We start from the raw sequence: 14,525 nt of genomic DNA, 5'->3' as shown, positions 1-14,525 counted from the left end.
CACAATATGTATCATTAAGTTCATCATCTTATATGGGTGCAGTTCTTGGCACCGCAAAACAATTACAATAGTAACATCAAAGATTACTGATCACAGATCACTCTACCTGGTATAATAATAATTAAAAGGTCTGAAATATTGTGAGAATTACCAAAATATGACACAGAGACATGATGTGAACATATGCTGGAGGAAAAATGGCACCAATAGACTTGCTCAATGCAGGATTGCCACAAACCTTCAATTTGTAAAAAATGCAATATCTGCAAAGTGCAATAAAATGAGGTATGCCTATACAATTTTTGGATGTAGGCCAATTTCATTTACTTTTTGGTGCAAAGTGAAGAGTAGAAGATTTATAGTCAAAGGACATACATTCAAATCCCTCTTATAACCTGTATGACGTTGGACAAGTCACTCACCCTCTCTGAGTTTCAGTTTCCTCATCTTTAAAATGATGAGGTTGGACTATATGACCCAGAATCTCCCTCCAGAATTAAATCTATGGCCTTCATGGTCCATTGTATTTCAAACTTCTCTTTCTCTTCAAAAGAATATTTGAAGGATTGAAAGTCAGGCTTTTTGATATGTCAATTGTTTCTTCCTTTCTGCTTCCAAGATTCCCTATCTTTGATATTAAAGTTGTGGAAGTTGTTGTCTATATTTCCAAGAAAATTTATATTGGGATTCCTCTAACTGCTCTCTATAGAGTCTGTTCATCTATATTTCCCCAGTTTCTAGTACTTTCCAGTACAGGCAATTTTCTTATATAATTTTCTGTAATATTGTATTAGGTCTCTTTGTTTCATCATGCTTTTTTTTTAAGAGTCCAGTCATTTTTAGCTTGTCTTAAAAAGTTCTGTCTGCAAGGTATTTGCTTTTTTCAGTTCTCAAGTGTCCTTCTATGTTTGTTGTCTTTCCTCTCATGCTGTGGGATGAGTTCTATCCTTCCTTTTTTGAGTTCCATCTCTGCCACTGTCTTAGAAAGCCCATTGCCTTATTGAGATATTCTACTTCTTGTCCTAAGCAGTTGAGTCTAATGTTTGTCCATATAGTAAGAGATTTTATTTTCATCTGGAAAGCCATCAGATCTTTTCATTCTTGTTTTTGTTGCAGTATTAATTTTTCCTTCTACAGATTTCTTCTTAATAGTTTGTACTTCATTGTGTTTATTTATTATATTTGGAAGTCTTTTTCACTAATTTCTTTAGTTTCTTTGCCAATTTTTTTGCAAGGATTTCTTTTCTTTCACTTATTTTTTTTTTTTACTTTATTTGGTGCATTTGGTGTTTGAAGGTGGTGAAGAGGAGTTCAGCATAGACAGGAAGGCTCATTCCACCATCTTTCTGGAAGTCCTTGACTTTGATTTTAATATAACAATTTGATTTTAATACAAAACATTTTGCACATATGTTTAATACTTTACAATTTAATATAGATCAAAAATGACAAAGAGGTAGGGATGTGGTAATGTGGCAAGATGGCCACATGAAAATGAGTAGGCAGTGACTCTAGCTAACTTCAAAATTCTACTTGTGTAACTAAGTAATTCCACATAGACAACATAAAATTCTTAGTGGCTGAGTTGAAACAAAAACTTCATTTTGTTTCATTAATTTTTTTAGGAACAAAGAACCTTTACCTTATGAAATCTTCTTCCTCTTCTCTCTTAGGTCTCAGCTGTTTGGGTTGAGCCATATTAGTCCAGTTTGGCAGAGATTTTAGAAGTCTGCTGATGTCATCATCTTTTGCCCAGGATGCACTGATTACTAGCTTCTCCTCTGATTGGGCAATGCTCCTAAGCATAAGGGGGAAAAATCAGACATTTTAATCAAATTTAGAATATTTAAAAAAGCATTCCTTATCCCCATTCCTTATTTCCTTTTTGATGAAAGTTATTATCCTCCTCTTTCTAATGAAAAAATCTATTGTATGAGTGTGGAGGTAATGAGGCATGATGAATAAGGAATCATAACACTTAGATTGGCTTCAACTTACACAAAGTTACTAAACTAAAGGGTCATCTTTGGCATCAATTTCTACAAAGCAGATACAGAGAGCACTAAGGATGAATAAGATACCATCTATAAGTCCTACTGGCCTCTTTAAAGAAAGATATTAAATAAAGAGTGACCATGAGAATCCATAATGTAGGGTTATTATTGAGTTACTGAGCATGGATACCACATAGAAAGTAACAAAAACTTTATAAACATGCATCAGCTATACCACTTTTAAGATAACATTTGGGATTAAGACGGAAGTCCATCTCTTGACTTCTCACTTTACACTACCAGTGTCACATAGGGACATTTTGTCACCTTATATTATAAGGCCCATCATCATCAACTTGCCACTTTCCTACCTGCCATTAGTTATTGGGTAGAAATATTCTTTGATGACATCATCTTGGAGACAGTTAAACTAATGACCCAAAGTGAAAAGACTCCATGTCCTTTTATAAATGCCCTGGCTTACTTATTTATACCTCCTCTTACCTTTAAAACTACATTTAGTGTTCAGTTCCATCTCAATTATAATGATTGGCTTTCCATTTAATATTTGTGTCAGAATAACTAATTTCTATGGCCCCAAATCTTGCTAGTAATTCCAGTGACATAATTGGTATTTATTTACTTAGGAAGTACTAATTTGCCACTGATTAAACAACTGAACAAATATTCATCATGCACCTACTATGTACAACTGAAGATAACAAAGGCTACAAGAAATTATAGACAAGTTTATAACAAGACTTTTTTTCTTCACCAACTGACTCTTGGACATTTTAAATTCAATTTCCTGCTGATACCTCAAACTCACTATGTCCAAAGCAAAACTCATTATCTTTTCCCCAAACCCTCTTCTCTTCTTAAGTTTCTTATTATTATCAAAGCCACCGCCATCCTTTCAGTCACTCAAGCTTGCCGGCATCAGGGCCATCATCACCTCTTCTCTTGCACTTACTTCACATGTGCAATGTTACTAATTCTATAACACCTTCCATAACATCATTTTCTCTCCACTTGCACAGCCACTACCCTGAAGTCAGCCTTCATTACTTCAGGCCTGGACTACTGTAAGAGCTTTCCTGGTTGGTCTCCCTTTCTCGGATCTCTCTAGTCTATCCTCCATTCAGCTGCCAAAATGATCATCATAAAGCATAGATCTGACCTTTGACCGCCCAACCTCATGAATTCAAGTGGATCCCATCTAAAATGCTCTGTCTGGTATTTTCAGTCTTTCCCAAATTTGCTCCATCCTATCTTTCCAGCAGTCTTATCTTCTGCTACCTTTTACATGATGATACTGCTACACTGGATTTCTTACTATTCTTGTGTATGAAGCTCCCTCTCCTGATCCTGTACCTTTGCACTGGATGTTCCCTATGCCTTGAAAGCTTTCCCTTCATCCTTCTGCCTCCTCATTTTCCAGGCTTCAAGGCTCAGCTTAAATCCTTCCTTTTGCAAAAGGTCTTGTCTTCTCACAACCAATGCAAATGCTATCTTCCTCTCAGATTATCTCCCATTTATACTGGATGTATCATGTTGGCATGTTGTCTCTTCCATTAGAATGTGAGCTCCCTGAGGGCAGTAACTGTTTTTATTAGTTTTCCTTTTATTCCTAGTACTTAGCTTGACACGTAGTGTTTAATAAATGCCTGTTGACTGATTGGCAAAGGGGAACTTCATGCACATTTTTCTCCTTTAAATGAAATAGATTTATCAGCAAAAGAGATATATTTACTTAATCCAAATGATCAATTTAGGATGAGAACTAACAAAGGAGATTATCAGAAGCCTTCAAAGTCTGATTTTGAGCCTATTGTACTTTTTGTGCTGTGATTTTGAGGATGCTTTCCCCCCAATAGCAAGCCTGCATTTGCCTCCTCACAACTTCTACTCACTGCTTCTGATTTTGTTCTCTAGGGCTAAGCAGAACAAATCTAATCTCTCATCTACTTGGCAGTCCTTTAAATACTTGAAGATGGGGCAGCTAGATGGTGCAGTGGATAGAGCACCAGCCCTGGGGTCATGAGGACCTGAGTTCAAATCCGACCTCAGACATTTGGCCCTTACTAGCTGTGTGACCCTGGGCAAGTCACTTAACCCCACTGCCTCTCCAAAAACAAACAAACAAACAAATAAATAAATAAATGCTTGACATCTATCATGTTCTCCCTCTATTTTTTCTTCTTTATGCTAAACATTTCCAATTCCTTCATATATTCTTCATATAGCATAGGCTCAGGGCCCTTCACTATCCTGGATGATTTCTTCTGAGCACTTTTAATTTATCAATGCCCTCCTTTAACTGACCTAGAATTGAACAAAGCACTACAGATGAAATCTGAAAAGGGCAGAGCACAGAAGTACAGACTATCAGATTACCCCCACACTCCTAGTAACGATGTCTTTCTCAATGCATCCCACGACGGCATTAGTGTTAGGTTGTTATATCACAACGCTAACTCATACTGCATTTGCAGTCCATTAAAACTCCTAGATTGTTTTTCAGACAATCTAAACATACTTTCCCTGTATTATACTTGTGGAAGTTGATTTTTGAGTACCCAAGTACAAGGCCTTACATTTATTCCAATTGCTTTTTATCTTACTAGATTCAGGTCAATTTTCTATCTGTCAAGATCTTTTTGTATTTTATTCTCCACTGTACTTTGTAGCTTAGTGTCACCTACAAATTTAGTGAACATGCCATCCATGGCTTTATCCAAGACATTGATAAAAATATTAAATAATAAAGAGACAAGCGCAGATTGCTGAAGTACTCCGTGAAGACTTTCTTCTTTACTGACATCACACCATTACTGATTACTCTTTGACTCAAGTGATCCAATTACTATTGCATACATACAATCATGTTTTTGCCTTTTCTACATCTCTCCATCTTCTCCACAAGAACAGTATGAGATATTACAAGTTTTGCTCAAATCTAGATAGACTACATCACTGGAGTTCCCCTCAGCTATCAGTGTGGGAAACATAAGGTGGCTCCTTGCAAAGAACAGTATTTCACTGGATCCCTAAAGAACATTTAGAATAGTATAGACTTATCTCTAGTCTCTATTATCCCTCGAGGTTAGGTGTCATGAAAAACTGCTTAACAGGGGGAAAAAAAAGTCAAAGACAGGAAATAGTGACTAGAAGGGATCATGACAGCACATCGACTAGAGGTCTTAAGAACAAGACAGACACAAATTTGCTTGGATGGGCTACATGCAATTTGACCTAGAGACAAGGAGAGATAACTTTCAGTTTTGGTAGTCTCTGTAACCTACTGTCATCCCCTTACATGATTCCTTTCCTTCCTTGGTGTTTATACACATTCAAAATCTCTTCATTAAAGGACTCAGTCAAGTGATCAAGTAATTTGGCACTTAGGCAAATCACTTTTTCTTTATGCAAGGATTCACTGTCAGGCTCTTTTCAATAGTGAAAAGTAGTTTAACTGCTACAAATCAGAATATTCTTTGAGGAATACATATGGCGGTCTAGACATATTCTCACAAGAGTGACTGAATGGACACAGGTGTGCCCTGCTTTGAGGCAATTCAACATAAGAAATCCTAATGTACAAAATAAAGAAATTAAGGGGTTGAATGCAAGTTTGATAAGAGTCAGTAGTGTGACATGGCAACCTAAAAAGCTAATTTGAATATGAATTTATGCTGCCTTAATGCAAGCATGTTGTGCAGAATGAATGAAGCTATTCTCCTGTTGTAATCTTTCCTCTTGAATTATAGAGTAGATGTTTAGTTCTGAGTTTCACATTTTTGAAAGGACATTAACTGAATGAAGTATGCTTAGAAAAGATCTGATCGTGATGGAGTACTATTGTGATATAAGAAATAATGAGAAGGTTGGTTTCAGAAAAAAACATGGCAAGACCTATATGAACTGATGCAAAGTCAAGTAAAAAAGAACGTGGATTAACAGCAATAATGCTCAATTCAATTCAACAGCAATGATGATCAACTGTGAAAGACTTGACTACTCTGATCAATACAATGATCTATGACCATCACAAAGTACTCATGATGAAAAAAATGCTATCCATATACAGAACTGATAAATTCTGAGTGCAAATTAAATGATAATTTTCTCACTTTTTTTGGACTTTTTTTTCCAATATGGCTAATGTAGAAATATGTTTTGCATGATTTCACATATATAATTGATATAATTTTTCTTGCTTTCTCAGTGGGTGGGGAAGGAGTGCAAGAGAGGGAGAGAAGTTGAAATTCAAATTTTAAAAGAAAAAGAATGTTTAAAATAAAGAATAAACTTATTTACAAAAAAAAAGAAAAAAGAAAAGCATTACAAGGATGCTTAGGGGACTTGAAACCGTGCCAGGCAAAGATTAAATAAAGGAACTAGGGATATCTAGCCTGGAGAAGAGAAAACTAAAACTAGGATATCAACTTTCAAGTATTTATAAAACTTTCATACGGAAGAGGGATTAGAACTGTTTTACTGTAGTCCAGATAACACAGCAATGGGAAGAAATTACCAAGAGGGAGGTTTTGATTCACTATTAAGTTGTAAGAAACTTCCTAACAATTAGAATTGTCCAAACGTGAAATGTGGTGCTTGATTAGTTAAGGATTTCCATATCTTTGAAGTCTTCAGGTCAAGGCTGGAAGACTTTTCACTGAGGATGTTGCCAAGAAAATTTTTGCTTGAATCTGGGTGGGAATAAAGTTGGAATCTCAGATTTCTAGAAAGGGCGTCAGGGGTCATCTTGAACAAATCTTCACCTGATGCCTGAATTCTTTTTATAACATCCTTTACAATTGGCCACGCAGCCTTCATTTGAATTCTTCTAGTAACAGGTAACTCACAGTCTCTTCCAGTTGTGAGATTCTGTATTTTCACAATTACTGACATGTCTCACAGAGCATGGAAGCCAGCCCAGCTGAAGCAAAAAGTCACTTTGAAGGGCAGAAGGGAGGTACCATGTGCCACACCACCACCTTGACCACCATTTCCCCTTCGACCCCGATGGAGGTAGTCCAGGATCTTGAGTCCATAAGCCTTGGGAATAGTAGTGTCTCCCAAACCACTAGACCTGCTTCCAGTTCAGCAAACAAAACCATCACTGAGGGGAGACATCATTGTGGAACAGTATGCCTTCTCTATTACTAGAAGCAACAATTATTGACCAACTATCATCAAAAGGCAGATGATCATGGAGCTCTGCGATCACCACAGACTATCAGTCCTGCTTCTAGTCTCATATTCATAGCCACCATTCAGGGAAACAATTCCTAGGGAGAAGGGGACAGCCTTCCCCACAAACCGCCAACCAACTGCTACACCCGGGACACGCACGCCAGCCTAGCAAGCAGTGGGGCACTGAGGGAGACACAGGAGGCAGCTTATCCTTGACCACCATCTTTACTTGGGCCCTGATAGGGATAGTCCAGGTCACTGAACTCAAGAGCTTTTGGAATAGCAATGCTTCCAGCCCAATGCCCTCAGACAACATTCTGGGAAGCAACTCTTATGGAGACATGGCGTGGCAACTACTCCCATGAGCGCTATAGTCACATCTACTGAAATCACAGAAAGTTCTTGGCATTGTTGATAATATGTTTTTACCAGTGGAAATAACACTAAAGAAGAGGCACTGCCAACTGTTTTGCCACTGTACCCTAAGGATTATGGGAGTTTCCCATGTGACTTGCAGCTATAACCTTCCATGTACGTTGCCTCCCCCATCATGACAGGAGTTCCTTGAGAGCAGGGATTGTCTCACTTTTCTATTTGTATCTCTACAGCTTAGCACAGTGCTCTGCACATAATAAGCATTTAACAAATCCATCCATCCTTTTTTCCTTCTTTCTTTCTTTCCTTCCTGTCTTTGTCCTCTCCTCTGTTTAGCCACACTCAATCAAACATTCAATATCCTTTCAAATTTGAATCCTATCTCTCATGCACTCTTCTATGAGTAGATTAACCTACATCTTTCCTTTGTTTGCATTTATTCTCTGTACCATACAATAATAAACTCTCCTATTCTTGAATTAGCCATATAGTTCTTATTATAATAAAGGTAGATTCAACACTTCCTGGCCACTTCCGAACCCTGCCCCTTTATTCTGTCCATTTGTCTCCTCCCTCTCCCACTGGAACTCTGACTCTGACCTTAGGGTCTCCTAGGGGAGTTTTCAGCTCTTCCTGTCTGAAACCAGGCCAGTTTCTTGGACAAGGTGAAACCATCACTTCTTGGAACGTTTCCAAACCGTGTCTCTTATACTCTGAGCATCCTCCTGATCCTCCTCCTACCAAGCCTTGGACTCTGAGGTCTGATAGGTGAGCTTTTGGCTCTTCTTGCCTGGAAATGGACCACCGTACCACTTCCTGCCCATTTTCAAAAAATATACTTTCTCCTGTTCCCCTTTATGTATTTCTTTCTTCCATTAGAATTTAAGCTCTTTGAAGGCAGGGACTATCTAGCTTGGGTGTATTTGTATCATCAGCTTGGTTCTTGGTACAAAATAAGCACTTAATGAATGTTCTTTCATTCATTCAACAAACACCTACAGTGTAGAAGACACTATATTAGGTGTTGGGAAAGAAAGATAAAAAACAATGATAGTTCCTGACCTCTGGGAGCTTGCATTCTACTGAGACATAGGGAAGTAACATGTAGCCAAATACAAGGAAGTTCCGTCCTCTGGGACCCTGCAAAGTAAGTCTAATCCCTCTTTCACATTACAACCATTCAAATACTTAAATGTAGCTATCATGTGCTCCTGAGTTTTCTTTTCTCAAAGCTAAACATTATCAATACCTTCAACTGACCCTCATGTGGCATGAGCTCAAGGCCATTTACCATTTGAATCGCCTTTCTCTGGACACTGGTTCATTGATGTCCTTCAAACAAATGGCCTTTGGAACTCAACACAATACTCCAGAAATGGTCTGACCAGGGGAGTAAAATTCTACTTCTCATGAACACATCTATGGAAAGTGAGGCACATGGATAGTACTAAGATAGCACCTTGCATTGATGTGGCATTCTGGTGCTCATTATATTCCCAGAACCTTGCATAAGGCATTTCAATAAATGCTTGTTGAGGGTTTTGTTATTCTTTTTGGGGGGGGGGGTAGGAGAGAAGGAGGTGGGAGAGGGAGACAGAAAGGGGGAGAAAGAGAGGGAGGAGGAGAGAGGGAGTGAGGGGTGGAGAGAGAGAGGAAGGGAGGGAGGGAGAGAATGAGAATATAAATGCTTGTTAATTGAAACAATGAATGGGGTAAAGTGATTTAGCTTAGGTATTCAACGTAGACAGTGGCAGGCCTATAATCAGAACCCAATCTCCTGACTCCTAAGTTAATGCTCCTTCTCCTATCAGTTTCTTGAAATGTGTCATGAGGTTAATGTCAAAGGAGCCTTTTCTGAACTGGAAGCTGTCCCAAGGAAACCTTGTGAATAGCCCCTGCTTTGGTAGTTCAAGACTGACGTCAGAAATTTAGATCTGGTTGGCAAGATAACAGAAAACATAAAACTTACCCAGTTTTCATCCTTCACTCAGATCACTGGGTTCATGTGCCTTATATGGTTTAGGAACTCAATTGGGTTCCAGGGATATGGGCTGAACTATGTAGTTTCCTGATCAATGCTTTTCATTCTACTTCTCAATAGAACAGATGGGCTACAGATCCATTTACCCATTTACCCTGGAAGAATTTAATCTTACATTACTGCTGACATTGGTAAAACATACTGAATACTCACACCACTCAACAATAAATTTAGAATGGAGCTAACAACGATACCATCAGCAACTCTGAATTTGTAAGATGGTAGCATCTGTTGGCAACATAAAATTATCCCAATGATAACTTTCCATGTAGGTGGCAAGGTTACTGCCCCTGAATAATTTCATTTATTAGCTTATGAGTCAGTGATGCCCCATATCATCTGCATTACTAATAGCCAGAACATATCCAAATAGCCATACGGGTACACAAAAAGAGGGAGAAGTCCCAAGCAATTATTCCACAAGAGGAGTAGGGCTAATTGTCACTACCAGAGCCATAATCTCCTAATTAATTCACAGCTCAACGGGCCACAGGCAGAGCCATCTGTGTAACTATTTGTACCCGCTCCCAAGAGGAAAAGGGAAATAGGTGGAACTCTTGGAACAGGTGATGGTGCTGCATTGAGGAGGGTCCATTCCCTTGACACAGCTCGGTGAATTCCATTCAGAAAACATCTGCTGGTGCTGTTGACTGGCTCTGATGGGAGCTGCTTCTCCGGAACAGTTGTGAAATGCAAGGGAGCATGGTCCCTGGACACAGCTGGGGTGCTGAGCCTTTTCATTAGGTAAACAACTAAGGGCAGGTAGGGCTAATTGAACTCAACTGTTTGGTGACAGGCAGGGTAGGGCATTTACTTTTGCAGGTTGAATCTGTGAGCTGCTCCAAAATCCAACAGCTGAGACAGATAAACAAGGCCCATCCAAATTAGATGTGGCAACTTAATTAAAACTATGGAACTAGTAGACCACTGGTAAGGCAAAATTCCTAGCAATATTTAGGCTAATTATAATGATAATGATTCACACTTCTCTATCTATTTATAGTCTTTCACACACTTTCCACATACCAACCTTATAAGATAATGAAGGCATTACTATCTCCATTTTACAGATGAGAAAACTGAAGACACATGACTAATTCAGAACCTGGACTTGAACCCAGATCATCTGATTTCTGGTCTGCTGATTATTATTTAACAAAAATATTGCATACTGCTGAGCACGGAATCTTTTTGACAATCACCAGAATCTCATAAATTCACAGCCTATTAAGAGATGCAAGAAACTTTAGAAATCATCTACTATAAACCCATTATTTTATAGACAGTTATTAGATATATTTCTTTCTCCTTCCTCTGCTATCTAAGCTGTCACTTTTTGATACTATCAGTATGTCACTGCTCATAATCTGTCACCTTAGACATAACTTTAGGGGTTAGGGGCTAATGCTGGTTCCTTTTCTTTTTCTTTTGGTCTTTAATGAATTTAACAAACACAAACACTCCAATACAACAAGAAGAACAATAAAGAGGCCTGCATATAAAACAGTAAACTTGTCACAGGCTCCATTTTTCTTAAGTAAAGCATAAATGCTCTATGACTTTTATTTACAGACTTCCTATAACAGGTCAACAATTACACGCTGAATACCTGAAGCTGCCATAATTCTGACTTCTGAATTAGTGACGCAGTGTTATACGGTCTTATTCTCTAAAAGTTTTATGTATGTAGCCTCAACTTGTAGTTCCGTGGATTCTTACTAGGGAAGGGGACTATTTCTCTATTTTGTCTACTGTGTGGTATCGAACACATAGAGCTGAAAGATACATCAGAGATCATCTAATACCATCCCTAGAGAAGTGATTTACTCAAGGTCACCTTGGGACTGAGTGGCAGAGCCAGGACTTGAATGCAGGTCCTATAACCATTTCCACTGTACCATGGAGCCTCCTGGTAATAAATACTTGTTGACTGATGAATGGTGGCAAAGTAGACATCAAAACCTGAGTTCAAATTTGGTTCCAAACACTTACTAGTTGTATGACTATAGTCAAATCCCTTAATCTCTATCTGCTTCAGGTTCTTTAAAGTGTAAAGTGGGGAGAACAACAGCACCTAGGTCTTAAGGTGATTATGGGGATAGAATGAGATAGTACTTATAAAGTACTTTGCAAACTTTAAAGCACTACATACATGCTAGCTATTACTGTTGTTGTTGTTGTTATGCTAGATGAGGGCAGTGAGAATCCCCTTAAAAAGCTTTTAAAAGGACTTGCATTCATAAAATGTGAATTTGGGAACCATTAGCTACCTGTTTAGTACCAGCACTGTGAGCATAAAAAGACAAAGAGAGTAACTCACTGTAGAATTAATATTGTTTGTCCTTTGCTCTCGAAGAGGAATGTGGCATCCAGAAGGTGATGCCATGACTTGCAAGTGAATTGGACTTAAGTGAGGGGAAGGCTGTACAAAGTCACCAGCCTCACTTTCTCCTCCATTGCCATCTGGGTCCAGTGGCAAAATATAAATCAGGATGACTGGAGATGGCCCCCATTGTAGAATTAGCAATCAGATATAAAACCACACTAGTTACTAATGTAATTACTTATGGAATTTATAACAATTTTTTTAGACTTTTTTAGTCAAATTAGGGCATAATTTATCCTGATATTCCTGTGTATATCTTCTATAAGAAGCCTTCTCATTTTGTCCCCAACATGAAATTAAGCATGCAATAAATATGATCTTCCTTATTATACACTGTGTCTCCCCTTGGAGTGGTTCTCATAGGGAGGTGAGAAATTTTTGACCTCACAGTGCTCTTTAAACTCTGGTTTATGCTGAAATCTTGGAAGACACATTATCTTTCACCAGAGGGCATCATGAGCTTATGGATTTGGTAATTTCTGTAGAATATTTGCGGAGAAGCAGATAAAAGAATCAGGTTGGCACTCTCCTCCCACCCCCCACCCCCCAATCCCGTTACATCTTTTTGGATCATTTGAATTGTATATGGCTTTCTATTTAAGTCAGTCATTTGCTGGCAGCAAAACTAGAACATTTCCTGTTTTTCCTCTCACTGTAATCAGGATTTGGCTGTCCAAATTAGGGCTGCCCTAATTACTGCTCAGCAGGTGCCAATCCTGGCGAGGGCAATAAATAGGGAGAGAGGAAGTGAGAAAGGACACTCGGCATTTTCATACTCATCGAAAAGGAAAACACTTTCTCCCTTGCTGGTAAGATTTGATTAGGTAACAAGCTATACACACCAGGGTATGTGTGTATTGTTGTATAACAATTATAAAATAATTTCCTATTTCTTCATCTACAAGGCTTTTCAAGAGTCACTTCATCCATCTCTAAAATGTTTCTCTGTATGTATGTATGCATGTATGTGTACACATACATACATATACCTATATGTCTAAGTGTACACACACACACACACACACACACCCCACTGACAAGTCATTCAAGGACTTTAGTGTACAAAAGCTGAATGAAGAATACCACTTCTACTGGAGGGATGGGAAAAAATAGGCAGGTAGCATCAAGGGGCTACCACTTCCATTGGTATTTAGATAGAATGATAGGAAAGGTAGCCATTGCCTGGGGAAGAAATCCTTGGAGATCTCTTACAAGCCAGTCAGTCAAAAAACATTTATTAAGTGCCTACTATGTGCCAAGCTCTGTATTAAGTGCTAGAGATACGAAAAAAGAGGCAAAAGACAGTCCCTTCTCTCAAAGAACTAATAAACCAAAAGTGGAGACAACAAGTAAACAAATATATATGAACAAGATATATACAAGACAAATAAGAAATAATTAAACGAGAGAAGGCACTAGAATTAAGAGGGGTTGGGGAAGGCTTTCCATAGAAAGTGAGATTTCAGTTGGAACTTGAAGGAAGCCAGGAAGTAGAGATGAGGAAGGAGAGCACTGAAGTCATGGAGCACAGCCAGGGTAAAAGCCTGGGGTTGGGAGATGGAGTATCGTATTTTGTAGAGGCCAGTTCACTGGATTGAAGAGTGTATGGCAGGGAGCGCAGTGTAGAAAGATTGGAAAGGTAAAAGGGGCAGGTTATGAAGGGCTTTGACTGCCAAACAGCATTCTGTATTTGATTCTGGAAGTGATGGGGAGCCACTGTGTTTACTGAGTAGGGGAGATGACATGGCCGGGTGTGTGCTTTAGGAAAATCACTTTGGTGGCTGAATGGAGGATGGAGTGGAGTGAGGAGAGACTTGAGGCAGGCTGACCCACCAGCAGACTACTGCAATAGTCCTGACACAAGGTGATGAGGGCCTGAACCAGTGCACTGGGTGGAAACCACAAAGAAGCAAATTTAGGCTTGATGTCAGGAAAAACTTGCTAACAATCAGAGCAGTTCCAAAGTAGAACAGGCTGGATGAGCATTTGTTGGGTACATTATCGTGGGGAGTCCTTTCAGGATAGGCGGGAGTAAATCATCGCTGAAGTCCCTTCCAACTCTCGGATTTTGTGATTCTGTTATAGGGAATCAGTCAAGTTCCTTGAACAGAGGTGTGACGTGGTTAGACATGAGCTGGAGGGACAATTCTCTGGCAGCGAGGCGTGGGATGGATTAGAGTGAGGAGAAATCAGAGGCAGGCTGACCAATTATGAAACTACTGCAAGAACTCATTTGGCAGGTGAAGAATATGCTGGCTGGTACCTGTATGAGTAGAGAGAACTCAAGGGGGTAGAATACACTTTGCTTCCTCCCATAAAAATTTTAGAATAAAAGACATCTTTTGTTTACATAGGTGATGGGAGAGGTAGAAAGTAGCTGTTCAAGGTTTGTTAGTAATCTTAATTAAAGCATTAGGATAGAGAAGGAATTTAAGAAAATCAAACCTGATTACTGAGAACAGATTCTCTAAAAATTGGTCTTTATAAGGGAAATGGTCCTTTTTTCCACTTATTTTTTTTTGAGGCACTC

At 38.8% G+C, this 14,525-nt stretch overlaps 1 protein-coding gene across 1 annotated transcript in view; it reads right to left on the bottom strand.

The window, feature by feature from the left end:
- Positions 1-14,525, bottom strand: part of EXOC4 (exocyst complex component 4) — an 879,542-nt gene that overhangs the window by 160,131 nt on the left and 704,886 nt on the right. The window contains exon 13 of the mRNA XM_027842359.1: positions 1,643-1,798. Coding sequence (XP_027698160.1) covers positions 1,643-1,798 — 156 coding nt within the window. The remainder of the gene's footprint in view (positions 1-1,642; positions 1,799-14,525) is intronic.

The sequence above is a fragment of the Vombatus ursinus genome, unplaced genomic scaffold (genome assembly GCF_900497805.2).
Source record: "Vombatus ursinus unplaced genomic scaffold, bare-nosed wombat genome assembly UNPS02014870.1, whole genome shotgun sequence".
Classification (NCBI taxonomy): Eukaryota; Metazoa; Chordata; class Mammalia; order Diprotodontia; family Vombatidae; genus Vombatus; species Vombatus ursinus.
This window is presented reverse-complemented; position numbering and strand designations above follow the sequence as displayed.